The sequence below is a fragment of the Melospiza georgiana genome, chromosome 4, assembly GCF_028018845.1.
Source record: "Melospiza georgiana isolate bMelGeo1 chromosome 4, bMelGeo1.pri, whole genome shotgun sequence".
Classification (NCBI taxonomy): Eukaryota; Metazoa; Chordata; class Aves; order Passeriformes; family Passerellidae; genus Melospiza; species Melospiza georgiana.
In genome coordinates this window covers 49,119,878-49,138,105 of record NC_080433.1, presented here as the reverse complement: position 1 = coordinate 49,138,105, position 18,228 = coordinate 49,119,878, and the positions used below count along the sequence as shown (strand labels likewise).

The following is an 18,228-nucleotide window of genomic DNA, read 5'->3' as shown; positions in this document are numbered from 1 at the left end:
CTTGGTCCAGGATAGATCTGTCTCTCTGGTGTTGGGGAGCCCAGCACTCCAGGTGTCTGTAGCCAGTTCTGAGTGGAGAAGCATCACCTCCCTTGAGCTGCTGGCTGTGCTTTTCCCAGTGTAGCACAGTGGGCCAAGGTGGTTGGCCCAAGGACACACTGCTGGCTCATGTGCAGCTTTTTGTCCAGGAGGACCCCAGGTGGTTCCCTGCCAAGCTGCTTTCCATTTGCCACCTGCCCACACACCCACTTCTTCCCGGTGTATTGGTTCCTGGCATTGTTCCTCCCCAGGTGCAGGCCTTTGCATTTCCCTTGACTGGACTTCAGGAAGTTCCTGTTTGCTCATTTTTCCAGCCTTTTGAGGTCTGTCAGAATGACAGCAGAATCTTTGTTGTGACGACTGAAAATGAGAAACAGTAAGGTGGAAAGATCTTCTGCATGGTTTCCCTGCCTCTTTCTCTCAGAAGCCTAATAGCAATTTTTATATTGCTTCTTTTGGCAATTTTTCTGTATTCCTCCTACTACAAAGGATGATTGCTGTCAGTTTTTCATGAGAAGTATGTTAACTGTGAGCATCTTTTCTTATGCAAGAAAAGAACATACTTACTTTGAAAGTGGCCAGGTTGGGACCTCAGTTCAGTACAGGAAGGAACACTTGAAAATGATAATTCTGTTTTTCTTGAGAGTAACAGAATTTTTCTTGAATTCGTACAAGAAAAAAAGATTAATTATCATCATAATTGTCTCTTCTTCTGAAATTAGAAGAGTGATTTTGAGATCCTTTTCATGTAGGAGCAGAGACCATGCTATACAACTTAAGTTCTGCACTGTGTTCAAGCTTACCAGTGTTTGCATTTGTTTTATGTGTACTGTTCTTCTAACTTCTGAATTTACTTTATTTTGGAAGTAATTGCAATATCCACTGTAAAAACCCTGCATGATTTAATGATATTTGCTATCGTGTCATATTTTAATGCTGCTTAAAATATTTGTAAGGCTTGGGTTTTTTAGTCTGAAAGTGTCTGAATGTGGTGTACATTCTTCAAGTGTTCACAGGGTTAGTCAGGTTTAGGAATAGCTGGATTTTTTGCTTTCTGAGAGGTTGTTCATATCAGCTACTGGGATGTTTTTGGCTCTGGGAGGTTGACTTCTGTGAAACTTCGTGTTTATTCTGGAATGTCTTAAACATCACCTGCTCCCAAAAGAGGTATTACTTAGCAGTAATGATTATTTTTGGAGAAAATTTAGTTACACTAACATGTCTATGAGTGGCTGTCTCTCAGTGTCATACCCATGACAAATTTATACAAATGTACAGATCCCAGTTGTTTTTGTAGCTTAGTTGCTGCTGATCCCAGTATTTAATGAAGATTTGAGATCTCTGTGCAGACTTTTTTTTTTTATCTGTGTCCTTATATGAGAAATTATTCCACATGCAGAAAAAACAGCTAATCCTGTTTGAATGGTTTATTATTGTCAAGATGCTGTTTTAAACTAAAAAATAAATATAAATTTAAAAATCTAAAATTGTAGTTCAAGTTACTTGAAGACCCGTACTACAAAATCAAGTTACTTACGTTCGGGAAAAACTGTACATAACTTAAAACCTTTCAGCCAATCTGTGATTTTAAAACTTAAGATGAGGAGAAGTGAGGAACTCAAGTTTTGACATTCCATGGGTTACCGACTGAATAGCCAGGACAGGGTTTTTCTTAATTTTCTCTTAAGAGTTCTGTTATATACCTGTTCATATGCAAATATAAAAGGAAGTCAGGGAAGCATACAAAAAAAGCTATAAACCAGTAGGTTATTTCCTTTTAATTTTAAAAAAGTGTTGTAGCTGGGTTTTTTAGAAAACTTGTTTTTAAGTTTTAAATCTGCTGATCCATCCTAGTCTTTAAAAGTGCTTTCTATATAGTAAAAAAATAAGAATGTTTAATTACCTGTCAATCTGTATCTCTGTGTGTGTTTTTAAAGTAATGGATTTCATTCTGATACTTGTTTCATTTAGGTATCAGTGTGGAATAGGCAATCCTAATCTAATAGCTGGCTACTTAGTATAATTTACTGATGGCCTGTTGTTAACTTTAAACTATTATCATGTGTGAAAGGGAATATATTGTTGGTAGTTGGGGCATTTTTTGACCTACAGAAAGGTGAGTCTGCACGCATTCATAGCTTAACACTTTTTCTCCTTGTTATAATGAACATTTTCTTAGTTTTTTTCAGATAGTTTTTTTCTGGTTCAAACTAATAGGCCTTTTTATCTTGGAAAAGCATTAAAGGCCCTTTCTCAATTATTTTCTTTTACTGGGTTGGACCCCATAATGTCTGTTAAGAGAAGGGAACAGAAGGATAAAAGATGTTTAGAAGTCCTTTTTAAAATAATGTAATGCCCATTTATCTAAGTTTTTTAGGGAAATATATCCATGAATCTTCAAAGGAAAAAGTGTGTTTGGTTTTTTCCTTGAGCAGTTGTATGCAGACAGATGTGCATTTCTTCTGACTTTTCTGTGAGAAAGAACTGTGGTGTGTCGCGCTAACTGGGGACTTACTGTGATGTCTTAAATTGTATGAGCAGGAGCTGTCAGCTTGTTTGTCAGCCAAGAGCTGGACTGCCATTTGCTGATAACTAGTAACTGAGATAACCATGTGTCTGAACTCCTGAGGGTAAACACCAAACATTGGTGATGTTCAGCAGATATTTTCAAGTTAGTCTAACAAACATGTTCATTAATACAAAGTAATGGAGGATTGAAAAACTCTTAATAAATGCATGTCCTTAACTTTTTTTTTTTTGATTGATGAATGTTAAAATATTAACCTTTTTTACTGCAAATTCCCTAAAGCATGATTAGCTGAATTAGTTAAGGTTTGTAAGAAGAGAATAGTCTAACTAAAGCTTGCTATAAAATTGTATGCTAGCCCAATCAGAGCTACAGCTTTAAGGAATAGAGCCCTTAGTAATGTAAGGACCTCTTGAGAAAGTATCACATAGTTTCCCTACTCAAAGCACGGGAAGCTGTAGCAGATGGCTTAAGACCATATCCAGGCATATTCCCTGTTCAGATGGAATTTTATTTATTTTGTTTTATACTCATAGACTTGTCCTTTTGGTGGGCACCACTGAGAAAGTTCTTGCTTCATCTTCTTCGTTCTCTCCCATTGGGTATTTATACAAGTGGTAAGATCGTTCTGGAGCCTTCTCTTCTTCAGGCTGCATGGTCTCAGCTCTCTCAGCTTCTTCACATAGGTCAAATGCTGCACCTTTGTGGTATCTCATGAGTCTTGCTCCAGAATATCCCTGTCTTTGTGGTATTAGGGAGCCCAGAAGTGAACCAGCACTACATGTGTCTGTAGCCAATTCTGAGTGGAGGAGAAGGATCACCCCCCCTTGAGCTGCTGACAGTGCTTTTCCCAGTGTAGCACAGTGGGCCAAGGTGGTTGGCCCAAGGACACACTGCTGGCTCATGTACAGCTTTTTGTCCAGCAGGACCCCAGGTGGTTCTCTGCCAAGCTGCTTTCCATTTGCCACCTGCCCCTCCAGGGGTAGGATTGAATGGTTTTCAGTCCATCTCACTGTGCACTTACATAACCCGTGTTTGAGCTGCTTGTCTATGAGGGTGTTGCAGGAGACACTGTCCAAAGACTTGAGGAAGTTGAGATAAACCACACCCATTGCTTCCCCCTCATCTGCCAAGATATCCTTCTATGAAGAGATTATTATCAGGCTGGTCAAGCAAGATATCTACTACTGCTTTCACTGAGACGCTGTCTCTTCACATCCATCTTGGGCCAGAAGCTCCCTGTTCATCCACTCAACCTTCCTGCTGCCTTTGCTTAATATTTTACTTCTCTGGATGGACCATTATTGAGCGTAGGGAACTGATGATCTTAGGGGTCTTCTCCCGTGTACATGATTCTGTGAATATCGTCCAGCTCTCTTGGGGGCCCCTCTTCTCTCCAGGGCTGTATCCCATGACACTTGTCCAAGCTGATCCCTATAAAGTCTAAAGTCTGCTCTGCAGTAATCCAGGGCTGTAGTCTTGTTTTCTGCCATGCTCTCCCTCAGGATCTCAAATTTCACCGTCTTAAGGTCATTTTGGCCAAGGCCCCAGCCTTCACATTCCCAGCTAGTTCTTCCTCCTTGGTTTTAAGTATCAGATACAGTTGAGAAGCTCTCCTTATTACCTCCTCAGTCACTTGCATCAGATAGTTGCCCTCATTGCATTCCAGAACTTTCCTGCATTTTTGTGCCCTGTTATGTTGTCCCACCAGCAGGTCCCCTGTAAGGACTAGGGCCTGTGAATGGCTTATCCAAAAAAGTCTTATCTACCTTCCTTTATCCTGATCCAGTCAGTCTGGGTGCCTCCAGAGGAAAAAAGACTTCTAGCTGCAGTTGGTTTTGCTGATGTCCATATTTATCTTCTTGCTGTTGGTCCCTCCCTGTTGGGGAGTTCTAGTGCAGTTTAATCATAGCGTTAATGAAGTATGTGGGAAAGTGAGTATCTCATGTGTTTGGCATACTACAGTTAAGTGGTTTTTGTTAACCTGTCTTCTATCTTTTGCTGTTAAAATGCTAAATTATAATAATTATTTTGGGGGGTTGTTTGTTACATCATTAAAAAATTACTTTTCAAAATTACCTGTTAGTTTCTGCTGCTGTTGTAGCTATGTTGAGAATTTAGTTTACTCTTCTCCTGCATTTGAGAAGCAAGCCATTTACTGATTTAGTAGACCTTAACTGGTTTCCTCTGGTTTCTTTCAGTTTTTATATACAGCAATTATACATTGAGTTTTAAAATTTAAAACTATATTGCATTTGAATTTTGTTTAAATTATATAAAAGCTTCAAATTGGTTTTGAGAAGTTCAATTTCAGTTCAAAATTATTCAAATCGAATAGCTTCTTCTAAAATAAATACATGTATGAATGTCATAATTAAATACTGTTCTGGATTTAAATGGGATTAAACTGACTTCAGTTTGGTATCTTTTGTGGACAGTCTGTATTTTACTTCTTTGAAGACGATATTCTTTGAAGACAATATTCTTTGAAGACAACTAAGAGAAGGATTTAGATTAATAAAGGAAATTGCAGGAAAGCTTTGTGAATGTTGATCAGAATACTTGAAAAATTAACTAACATGTTCTTCATATGGTGATACACAGAATTATTTCAGTTGGAAGGGACCTTAAAAGTTGATCTAATTTCTGCTCCCTACCATGGGCAAGGGCACCTTCAAATGGACCGAGTTGTGCAGAGCCTATCCAACCTGACCTCAAATACTTACAGGGATGGGCCATCCAGTTCCTCTGCCTGTTCCAGTCTTACCACCCTCACTGAGAAGAATTTCTTCCTAATGTCTAATCCAAACCTACTCTCTTTCAGTTTGAAGTCATTCCTCCTTAGTCCAATGACCACGTGCCCTTGTAAAAAGTCCCTCTCCAGCTTTTGTAGCCCCTTTAGGAACTGAAAGGCTGCTCTGAAGTTTCCCCAGAGCCTTCTCTTCTCAGCCAGCCCAGGCTGAACAGCCCCAAATCTCTCAATCTGTCCTCAGTGGAGAAGTGCTCCAGACCTCTGATCATCTTGTGGCCCTGTCCTGGACTCACTGCAGCGAGTTCATGTCTTTATGTCGTGGTCCCGGAGCTGAGCACCGCACTCCACGGGGTGTCACAAGAGCAAAGCAGAGGGGAGAATCACTCCCTCATCCTGCTGGTCCCACTGCTTTTGATGTAGCCCAGGATATAGTTGGCTTTCTGTGCTGTGAGCTCACATTGCTGGGTTATGTTGGGCTTCTCATCCACCAGCACACCCAGTTCTTTCTCTTTAGGGCTGCTCTTGATTCATTCTTTGTGCGGCCTGTACTTGTGGTTGGGATTGCCCTGACCCAAGTGCAGGATCTTGCATTTGTTGCTGTCAGAGTCATGAAATTTGCATCAGCACATCTCTCAAGCCAGGTCACTCTGGATGGCATCCGTTCCCTCCAACATGCCAACCACACCACACAGCTTGGTGTCAACAGCAAACTTGGTGAGCGTGCACCAATCCCTCTGTCCATGTCACTGCTAAGCAGCACTGGTCCCAGTACTGATTTGTGAGGAGCACCACTGGTTTCCACTTGGACACCTAGTCATTGACCACAACTCCTTGAGTGCAACCATCCATCTAGTTCCTTATCCATCAAGTGGTCCATCTGTCAAATCCATGTCTCCCCAGCTTAGAGACAGTGTCTAATGCTTGGCAGAAGTCCAGACTGATGATGTCAGTCTTCCCTCACCACCTGTCTGTTTGGTTTTAGAAGGCCAGCAGATTTGTCTGACAATATTTGCCCTTAGTTGACAGCATGTTGGCTGTCACCAATCACCTCCTCGGTCTTCCTGGTTGGATGGCCCATAGCAGACCCCCACTATAATGTTGTCTGTCCCTGCCCACCCTTTATTCCTTACATATAATGGATCATTGATCCCTGAGAGGAGCTCCCAAGAGGTTCCTCTGCCTGTCCTTCCTAAAGAGTCTACATCTTTTAATTCCAACACACCAAGAATAGTAGCCATCCCATCATTTATTTGCCAGTGATGGCAATAGGATCACACCCCTCACAGGCATATGCACATCTCCAGCTCCTCTTGTGTTTTGCCTCTTGTGCTTTTGCATGGAGGCGTTTAAGCGGGACCCTCAACAAAGCTGAGGTGCTGGCTGCAGTGGCTGGAGTTCTTTTGTGCTGTACTTCAGGTTCATTACTCCTGACCTCCAAACCCTTTCCATGCTCTGGGCAGCAACTCTTGCTTGCTCTGGCATCAGTTGGTGTGAGTGATGTGGATTGAGGTTCCCCTTCCCTGGCAACTTTTCTTTTGGAAAAGGTTTAACAAAGTTGAAAACAAATGTGAAGATATACTTGGGAAAATTCCCAGTGTAAAAATGTTCATTTCCTTATGGAGTTTAGTTCTTGAAAAGTGCCTAAAAAGTCCTGAGCATGCAGTTCTTCTCTTAATATAGCAATGTGTACTTCAAAGCTTTTCAATGACAGCCAGAACTCCAATTCAGTTGAAGTTACATGAACTCCTTTGAGTATGCTGTCTTTTCCTTGTGCACCTGTAAGATTTGCTCGAGAAAAATACGCTGCAGGATAGTTGTAAATACTGTATTTGTTATATTCAGAAGTCTTTGTGATGAAAATAATCACTATTCTTGTATTTTAAAGTAGTCCTAAACCATGGGGATAAGTGATAATAGTTCTCTTTTTAGCAAAAGAAAAAGGTTTTTACAAATCCATTGTTGTGCATAATATCCTGAAATTTTCTAACAAAATTACTGAGACCGTTTTAACTAAATGGTTCCATGCTGCTGTTAAATTAATGTGAAGTTTTTATCTTGATCATTTTTGTATCTCATCTCAACATCCATTTAGTTTGAAATGAAAAATTAATAAAACTCCCACATTAGAAACTTCACATTTTAAGTTCTAGAACATCAGAATATCTACAGTTGTCCTGTAAGCTGAAAACTTTTCTTTTTTTTTTTTTTTGCACAGTGGCTAGTGCTTTCTTTTGGTTTTTAATAGCTCTGTTTCTTCAACGAGTTATGGAAGTTTAACTACTGTGAAACATTTCAGGTGTTAATAGGCAGATTCTGAGGGCTGCATGTCCCTGGTATTTTTAGTGCTTTGCCCACTTTTAAAAAAAAAGTATTTCTTTTCCATGCTTGTTTATCTGCTTCATTCATTTGTTATCTTTCTTTCACAGTTTTTAATATCTCAGCATTTTTGTCTAATTTATCATTTTCATATTTTTAAAGGTCCCCAGGTGCATCCAATTTTTCAACTTTACCAAAGATCTCTCCATCTCTATCAAATAATTATAACAACATGAACAACAGAAAGTAAGCAATATACCTTAAAACATTATTTAATGAATTGCCCCAGTGTAATATAAACAAAGTTCAATGTATTATAACTCCTCTCTTAAGGATTTTGAATTGCTTTGCAGTATTTGGCTTGTGAATTGTTACTGGTTACTATTTCATAGCATAGGTAATGCTGACACCAAGAAATGAAACAACATTAGAAATGTTTGTAACTCTTACTCTTGAGCAGGGAAGACACTAAAAAGAATTTTGGCTACTGTAAGTAAAGGTATAGATTTCATTTAGAGTTTATAATTCAGAAAATACATTGTTGCTGTTATTATCCTGCCTGAATTTAAATGGACAACAAGAAAGGTATAAAGTATTTATCCTTATGATCAGGTTTTCCCTTGTTTATTGCTCCTAAGGTATTAGAGCAGCCTATGTACCATTACTCTTAGATTTCAAATCATGACAGTTGAATTGTGTTAGCTGTAATGTAGCCAGCAGCTTAACTTCTCTTTCTTAGTGCTAGAAGTTTGAGAGATCAGACTGTGTGCTTGACTTTTGCAGTGAACAAATGTTTAGTAAGAGATTTCTCGCTTTTACATGATTTTCCCTTTATATTCCAAATTAGAAGGTTTTTAAAATAAATAATGTGATAAAACTCTAAAAGAAGAGCTTTCCTAATGCATTGGCCAACTTTTTGTGTACTTTTGTCATTGTTGTTATGTACACAGCTGTAAAAAGTTGGTGAATATAGAAAAACGTGGAATTATTTCACTTTAACAGATAATGGAGCATCTTTGAAATGCTTGAAACCAGAGAGTACTCATCTTAAATGCAAGCTGGGGGAAGTTGAAGAACCTTACTCTTACAATTCATTAAAATTCTTAGTATTTTTCTAAACGTGGATTTTTGCAATCACATTTGAAGATGTTAAATATTAAAAAGGTGACATAAACATTAAATATACAATATCTTCCAGTTAAATACTGCACTTATCAGAAGTGATTTTTCCTAAGGGGTGAAGTGTCACTTGTGCTTCTACCAATTGTGAGTAGCCCCAACTCTCACTGTTGAAAGTTGAAATCTGTGTAATTAACTGCAGTCTGTTGTACTCTGTGTGTGAATGTGTAGTAAGTAGGAAGAGTTTTGTATATGTGATTGTGCAAAAAGTTACTTGATCAGAGCTGAGCCTACAGCTGAGAAGTAATTTCTTCTTCTCCCAGTGTTTAGGCAAAAGGCAGTGCTATTGCCAATTGTGACACTTAACAGTGCCTTTTTTTTAGGGAGCTGTGATTTTAAATCAAACCATCAAGGCTTTCTTATTTTCTTCTCTTTTTTTTTTATGTTAGCTCCTTGCTGGTGCTATAGTTATTTTTAGGAGGCACTTACGAAACTTGTTGCCAGATATTGCAACTCTTAAAGATAGTTTGTTCACATGATTTACCTGATTTTAATTTTATTTCTTGGTTTATTTTGGAGCCAAAATGTGACCTTTTAGAACTTGAGAAAAAAATTTGGGGGTTGTAGGTGTGTGTGCTTGTTGTTATTTTGCAATTATAATTTTCAACAGAAATACGTTTTAGAAGGAAGTCATATAAGTTTCAGATTTGGTAAGGAATTTGTCCTTTTGAGTGATTTAACTATAACTTAAGCATTTGTAAATCAGTTAATAGGTACATGTACTCTGTAGTACTATGAAATACCAGTAATTTTTCTCTTCTGTATCAAAACACAGTACATCTGGATGTTATGTGAGACAGATATTCAGTGCAGAAGTATATGGTTTTCCTTACAATGCAGTAATCCAATTATGATGACTTAAAAATATTTTATAAATCACAAATTAATAATTTAGTACAAGATGTATTACAGATCAATCTTTAGCAGTACTTATCTCAGAGTCTATGTTCAGTGATGAAGTCATATCCATTATATACTTTGTACTTGAAAATACATACTTTTGCATTAAGAATTTTTGGCTTCAAATAGCAAATTGAAAGATACATTTCTGTATTTAATTCTATTATATAATTGTGAGTTCAGAATGTTCCACTCTTCTTGCAAATATTTCCTTATCTAAGAAGGTACTTCTTTTTCATTAATTAATACTATCTTTGTTACTTTCTTAGTTAACTACTTAATGTCAACTTTGTCTTGAATTTATTTCCATGCTTGATGCTTCTGCCTTATTTATATTATATTGCACATTGTCCTTAGTACATTAGCAAAATTATACATTTGTAGCTTTCTAGCACCTGTTGGCATCCCCATATGGACATGAGATGCTGTGACTCTAAAGGAGATACCCGCATTTGGTTTGAACATAGTTTTAGCTGACAAATACAATTTATAAGGCAGAAAAAATCAAACAGGTTGTGTGTATTAATGGTCATAAATAGTAGTCATTGCAAGCCTGCTTTTGCAATTACTAGAGCTCACCTACAGACTACAAGTTACGTTAAAAGTCTGAAAGTTTCATTTTTTTTTTTGTATGGTACACATTTCTGTAATGTTTTTCTAATCCAGGAGGTGTTCTGTGTAAGAGTAAGCCTCAGTTTGGTAGATACTTAATTTTGTGTTAAGGTAGTTACACATTAGATATCAGAAATAGCTTGTGCAAATTTTATCCAGTCTGAAGCCTTCATTTATGTAAATGTGAGTTTGCTTTTGATGGAATGGAGGATTCCAAATAATTGATCATTAATGTTCTTTTGCCTTTACTGGTGATCTTACTGAAAGAATAACACAGGAGGATTGGCATAATATGTGTTGATGGATTCAGAAGAGCAGGGAGAGACATGCATCTTTTAGGTCTTACTGGAATTTCTGTTTATTGTTGTTAATAAAGCAATACATATCATATACAGTGTTTTTAAAATTATGTGGAATGGAGATTAAAAACACTTGCACAGGGATTTTGCTTGGGGAATTAAGTGGGAAATTGTTCTGTTTCCTTCATTTGTAACCATTGCTTTAGGCTCCTAAAATGATTTGTTTGCATCATTTAGTGATGTCAGCCTGTCAAGGGCAGCTTTGTTTAAATGCTTGGTATATTTCAATATGCTTATTCTAATAAGTATAAGTGTTAATTACATTACATTACCTCTAAAAACAGTTTCTTCATGTTGTACCTGACACATAACCAAATATTATGACAAAGGCAATTTAAATAGGTTATGTTTTGCTTTCCAGACAATGATAATGAGCAAAAAATAAAGATAGTAATCTTTATGTAGTGACATGGGCCTCTCCTGCTGCTTCAGGTATCTCTAAAATCTGATGAAACCTGATAATAGGTTTCCTAAAGGGACTGGTCACAAAAATACATTGGCAGTGCATTAAAATGGTTGAAATATTACAGAGCTCAGTAAATCTTCTCAACTTCTAATTTTCTGTACCCATTATTGCAATTCAAATTCCTTTATGTATGTACCTGTTGGTACATGGCATTTCTCTGTCAAATTAGGTTTTTTCCAAATCTAATGATGCTTTTCCAGTCTTCTCTGTTCAACATCCATGCTTGGCAGAGCTGTAACTGTACAGTGAGTGCTCTGGGTTCGTCATCACTGTTTGAAAGCTGCTTTAATGTCTAAAGGCACATACAGAAGGTACAAATAAGTCATTTCAGATCTAGAACATGCAATTCAAAATTTGTCGATCTACAGATAGTAAAATCTCATTTGGAAACCTCCTTTACCATTTTTGCCGTTTCAAGAGCTCCGTTCTTGGGTCTGAAGATGGTTTCATGTTTTCAGAACTTGCCTTACTTTTGTGAAGCTTTTTTTTCTAAGAGCTATTATTGTTTTCTTTCTGTTACTGCTCTTACTTGACTAGCTTACCCTAATACTAGCCCTCTGCTTTTCCCTGCATGGTTCCTTCATTAAACCTGGGAAAGTTTTGCAGGAAAAGCAGCTGAAGGCTTGGGGACACACAGTTATCACAAGTTACTTTTTCTAGGATATTTCTGTTTGAATTAAATTAATGTAGACTTACCTTACGTCTTTATTTGCTTTCCATTGTTAGCTACTTATTATTGACTGTTAATAATAATTTTTTTTTCGTCCAGCTTAAAAGCATAAAAAGCAAAGCAACAATGTAATTTATATAAAAATAATTTTTCCACAACGAAACAGTTTGCAAATTGATGGAGCTGTAGAGAGACATCTCCTAGTATCCTGCAAACAGTAGGCAGTGTTTTGTAGGATATGTTTTGATAAAATATCATAGAACCATTAAATAAAAATATATTAATAGACCTGACTCACAGGATGAGTGGTAACCTTAATCTCTAAACCTCTCAAATATATTTCTGTGGGCCCGTGCAGGAGATAAAAGAGCTCCAAAATGTCTTTCCCTTTTGAGAAATAAACTGACACTTTGTCCCTTAGAGTAAATGCACACTCCATCTATCTGTACTGCAATTACCTTGAACTAAATTATCATCATGGTACTCAGTTAATTTGAGAAAATCTTTCACATGAGTAAGCTACAGCCACAAAATACCAGTTGCATTTCCTTAGCTTTCTAGTGTCCCTCCAAAGCTGTCAATTATGTGAGGGAGGGAAAGCTGCAGAGAAGGAAATAAAAGTGAAAATCCCTAGAAGAATTACATTCAATTTGTTCATTACCCCTACATCTAAATTTCAAAGAGGTTTCTTTTTTGTTAAGCATATGAAAAGTGTTATCTGTAAGTCAGGTCAGGACAGCAGTAGGAAGGAAGCAAGGCTGAAAGTGTAGAAGCTTGTTGTGTACCCTGTGCATGTGCATTGCTGTTACTGCTGTGCACTGCTGGATTGATTGTATTGTGAGGGTTGCATTAGCGCCAGTGGCAAGCTTGTGGTTTTGATTCCTGGGGGAGCTAAGGCTTACCAGCCTAAGGGAGTTGGAATTGGATACCCAGTTCACTGCAGTAACTGGGCTGCAAGGGGGAGACTGAAGGTATTTTTTCCTGGGGATCTCTCATACGTGGGTGAGCACTAACTTCATAGGGTTTTTTCCATCAACAATGACCAGTGAAAACAATACCTCTTAGCTAGTTTGGGGGCAAGCCAGAGAGCAGAGAAAATGCATATCTATAGAAAAGGGAAGGACTAATGGGAAAGTCAGCTATTAAAAAGAAATAACCAGATGTAAAAGTGTGATAACAGCAGTTTTATGGACAGTGGAGCTATAAACTACACAAATTTCTAAAACCATTGAAAGAGGGAGAGATTTTCATCCCCGTCTGTTTGAAATTTTTGAAAACTTAATTGAAAAGTGAGTAATTGTGCACTGAGGAGACGGGTGGAATTCAGTAAAAGGGCATGTTAGTGTTAAGGAGTAATGGCTGGAGTGTAACCTTTGGGCACTTGCATCCCCAGACTTTTGCAGTTACAAATCTCAGTTTTTTATTAGGATTGATTCTTTGCACTACATATTTTTCCTTCTTTCTTAGCATCTGACTTTCAAATTTTTGTTCATGTTCTAATATGAATGATGCTTAATAGCTGCAGAAATACTCCTGAACTTTAGCCAAAGCTGCTGTCACACAGTTTTCATTATGATCAGCGCCTGAAATGGTTAAAGTGGTTGTGGTTGCTTGGTTTTTTCTAACATATTGCAAAACATTCCCTTACAAGATTTCTTTGCCCTTCTAGTGTTCTCAGATATTCTCACTTTACCGTTCTGAGGGTTGGTTTATATTCGATATTTTTGTATTTCATCTGGAAACAAATTGTTTTAAATATCATCATTTTACCTATTTCAGTCCTCTGCAGTTCCTTCTATCTGCAAACAAATGCAGCATAGATTTATACTGAAGTTGTTGCAAGGCATTTTGCGCATTCCTTTACCTCTCAAGGCTTTTCTGCATTTGCATGCTGGATTGTGCTGTCCTAGCAGGGAAGCTATAAATAGACTGTCTGATGCAGTGAGGCAGCTATGCCACAGTGGCCTTGGAAATCTCAGCTTTCACCTGTAACTCTGCATTCCCATTCCCACCGACCTCACTCTTGCAGTAGCAGGATGCAAAAGGAACGTAAATGATTGATTGCTGCTGGTGGTGTCTAAAGTCTGAGTGTTTTAAATATGATAGAACAATGAAGAACAGAGTAAGCTGTGAAGCTGCTCCTATAAAAAATGGGTAGGGATGTAATAATTGCAGTTACTGCAGTATGTTTGATTTTGGTTGTTGGTGACATTTAAATTAACATTAATGTTATTACATTAAAGTTAAGTGTTTTAAATCTTTACTTGTTCGCAGAAGTTACTTTAACATTTTTAATAATTTAGGTCTATAAAGTACTTGTATGGTTTAAAGTACTGTAGAGTACATGTTTACATTGTGAAAGATGTCTTGTTTTCTTGCAGTGTGAAAAATTCAAACTATTGTCTCCCATCATATACTGCTTATAAGAATTATGATTATTCAGAGCCAGGAAGACACAATGAGCAGCCAGGCCTGTGTGGCCTCAGTAACTTGGGGAATACATGTTTCATGAATTCAGCAATTCAGGTATGTACTTTAAAATAAAATCAGCTAGTGTTATTACTTGAAAATAGTATCTTGTTTCATTTTGTCATTTTCAAAACTGATACTAAGAGATCTGATAAGTAGCAGGATAAGATTAAAAGTGAAGAAATAATACATCTTTATTGGTATACTTTAAAAGTTGATTTACATAGCTGCATTCATAATGGTCAATGTCAGAAAGAGATTTGACCAGTGTTGAACTCCTGAAGTTGGATTCTTTGCTTTTTGTAGCAATTGCCATTCATATTATATGTTACAAAAACCGCCTTTTCCTTTTGAAATGCACTTGAGTACCAATTGCAGTACTGAAAAAAGTGTCAAAAAGTAGATGACTGATAGATTACTGGGCCTTTATTTCTGACTCATTATGTACTTTTAGCACAGGTTAACATACAGGAACCTTGGTAAACATTTTCCTTTTACTTTTCCTCTCAGAATAGCTATTTCATGGATGAGATACCTTACAGGAATGTGTTAGCTTGTTCTTTGCTATGAATGCAAGAGAAGATCTGGTATATCTAATATTCCTCTACCAAGATGAAGAAACCTTAGTGTTCTAATTTTAAATGGAAGCTGCAGTTGCTGAATAATTAACAGTCAGAACTAGGAGTTTTGTTTATTATGTTTAGTTCTCGAGTTCGCCTTTTGTCATTGGAGCAGTCTTCTGTCACAAAACTGTTATGTGTATTTAAGTTCTTGTTCACATATTTTCTGCTGAGTATGAAAATATTAGATCTTAACCAAGCATGCTGCATAGTTATCCTCCTTTCCTCCTTGGTCATTACAAGAGTTCTTGGCTTATGTTTATGATTTCTTTGGATAAAATTAAAGAAAACCCAAATGTTGCAGTCGTTTTTTAGCCTGTTGGATTAAAAAAAGGAATTTTGGGTACATTTGTATGAAGTTGTTGAAATTTGTTCAAAAGAAAAGCCACACTGTTCCAGAGTGTCATAGTGTATGTAGATACTTCTGTCCCTTCTTTGTGATGACAATCAGTTAATCATTTGGCCTTAGTTTTCTGTAGCTTCCTGTTAGGTAGCTGCAGAGAGCCAAAAGCTCTCCCCTTAGTCTTGTCTTCTTCGGATTGAACTAATGCGTACAGCTCTGCCCTTTCCTTGTATATTGTTGTTCAATCCCGTGACCACGCTGGTGTCCTTTCTCTGCTCTTTCTTACACTGGGGAGCCCTAAACAGGACAGTGCTCCTGCAGCAATCTCACAAGTTCCAAATATGGGGAAAGTTTTGCTCCCCTTTGCCTCTGACTGCAGGTGCTAATACAGCCCAGTTTGCAGCTGGATACCTTTCCCATGGGGATGAACAGCAGGATCACATTTCCACAGAAAAGGATTGCTGGGTCATATAATGCAAAATTGCTTTCTAGCCTGTCAGCCCTCACCTGTTAGTGGTATATAGGGTAATTCCATGCTTGTTCCATACTTACTTATATAAGGCATCCATAAAACTAAACTTGTTTGTAAAAATATTTTCATAAGGTTACTTGAAGAGCAGTTGAACAGTGCAGAAATTAAATATTTTTTAGCATGCTATGTGAAAGATGGGTAAACTGAAAGGGGGAAGGACACACATTTTTGCAGTGTCCATTCTAACTAAAAATGCTCCACATAACCTCTCATGATTACTGAATTGCATCATTGTGCTGTTGGAAAGAAAAGCGTGTGGTTTTCTCTAGTGCATCTACCAGAATTATGTTTTAGGTTTGAATTCAAAGAATATTCTTGCTAAGGTGTTTTTATGATTCTACCTTGTTCATCAAGCTATACTGATTAAATAAGGACAATTTTATTTACTCATTCAAACTTTAATTGAGCTGGTATGTGTGATTTGCATGTATGTAATTCAAAAGTAACCTTTAAGTTAGAATCTGAAGCATGGATTTTTGCCTTTAGGAGTCCTGTGCAGCATAACAGACTTGTTACATATCACATCATTATCCCATTGTGTTAAACAGATTTCATTCTGAGGTCTGCATTAGAAATTAAATCAGCTTTGACTTCATTGCTTTTCAGCTACATCTAGAGAATTAAGTTTTCAAATAATTCTGAGAAACTGTAGTGTGAATTAATAAACACAGGTTTGCTGATTACCAAAACGGTGCTCTAGGTAAGAAAATGAGGTGTTGATTGAGCAGTGTAGCTTTTAGTTTGGCATGGTACCTTTAATATGTCCTTGAAGATGTGTTTTTTCAAATGCATTATTTAGTGGCTTTCTTAGCAAGGAAGTGTATCTTTCAGTTCATCCTACTGTATGTCTCAATGAAAGTACCATTCAGAGTTTAATGTCATCTAAGAAATCCATGGAAGTGCATTTTAGTGAAAGTGTATGTTCTTCACTGAGGTGTCACAGGCTGCAGTCTTCCTCTTGCCACCACTTTCATCTTTTCTCAGTTACACAGAAAGCATGCATTTCACTTTGCTAATTTGCTATTAATTTCGTGGTTTATCAAAGTAACATTAGATTATTATGCCCATAGCTGGAGCACTCTGAATATGTTTTGATCTGTCTTAGTCTTGGAAGCAACAAAAAGATTGGCTCAAATAATACATGTATGGCAAAACCGGGAATTCTGCTTGGGAATTTTGGCTGCTCTAGGGTGACGGTGTACACCCTCAGCAAGATGAGAGATCACACAAATCTGCAATGAGGATTTGCTGTATCATATGGCTGTGCTGCCATTCAGAGGGACTTCAGTGGGCTGGAACCTCATGAAGTTCAGTCACAGGAAATGCAGAGCCCTGTGCAGCCCCAGGAGCCGGTACACACTGCAGCAGCGGGTCAGCGACTGGACGGAAGGCAGCTTGGCAGAGAAGCACCCAGGATCCACCCAAGCCAGCAGCGTGTTCCTGTGGCCAGGGCAGACAACAGCATCCTGGGCTGCACAAAGAGGAGTATTGCCCGGAGGCTGAAAGAGGCGATCCTTTCCTTCCACTCAGCACTGGAGAGACACCCTCCAAGTTCCGAGTTCACTTCTGGGCTCCCCAGAGAGTTTAGGGAGCAAGTCTGCTGAGAGACCACACAGGTGACCAAGGATTGCAGCATCTGACCTGTGTGAAGAGACAGAGAGCTGGGGCTGTTCAGCATGGAGAAGACTCCAGAGTGATTTTACCATTTTTTGGAAGTACCTGGTGGAGAAAAGTAAAGAAAACTAAGCCAAACTCTCCTCAGTAGTGCCCACTGAAAGAAAAAGAGGCAATGGGCACAAACTGAAGCATATGCAATTCCTAAATATAGGAAACTTTGTTCTAAAATGGGATTTATCAAAAAGTAGAAAATGGTTCTCAGGGAAACTGTGAAGCCTCCATTCTTAAAGGTGCTTAAAACCTAACTGAAGTCCCAGGCAACCTGCTCTAGGTGACGTGTCTTTGAGCAAGTGGGTTGGACCAGAGAATCTGCAGAGATACCTTCTAATCTCCACTATTCTGTGATTCTCTGGTCTGCTCTGGTCACCTACTTTATCTTACCTATCCTCCTAAGGTGTATTCCTTCACAATTGTGCTAACACAGGGCTGGTTTTCAGGATAAATGTGTTTTCTTTAAACAAAATAGTTTAATGTAGAGTACTAGACTCTGAAATGGTTTTGATTCCATTAATGCACCAAAAGCTTTGCTTCGATCCCTCCCATTCCATTCATGCTGGGTGTGATCAGTGTAGCTTCCTTCAACCAAAGCAGGGTTTGGTTGATCCAATTTCCAGCTGATTGCCACTTGTCTCAGATCTCTGTGCTTTCCAGGGAACATTGAGGCCCTTGAGTGTTCACATAGGAGCCATTTCTGCTTCAAAAACTGCTGCATTTATCACACAGCTTCTCTTTGATCTTGTCTCATGTACAGTGAAGGAAGTTTGCAT

At 38.0% G+C, this 18,228-nt stretch overlaps 1 protein-coding gene across 2 annotated transcripts in view; it reads left to right on the top strand.

Moving 5' to 3' along the window:
* Window positions 1-18,228, top strand: part of USP15 (ubiquitin specific peptidase 15) — a 60,603-nt gene that overhangs the window by 26,411 nt on the left and 15,964 nt on the right. The window contains exons 7-8 of one of the 2 annotated variants that reach the window (XM_058022712.1): window positions 7,797-7,880; window positions 14,202-14,346. In XM_058022712.1, the coding sequence (XP_057878695.1) occupies window positions 7,797-7,880; window positions 14,202-14,346 (229 nt within the window). The remainder of the gene's footprint in view (window positions 1-7,796; window positions 7,881-14,201; window positions 14,347-18,228) is intronic. The other variant, XM_058022714.1, reaches the window with a different exon arrangement.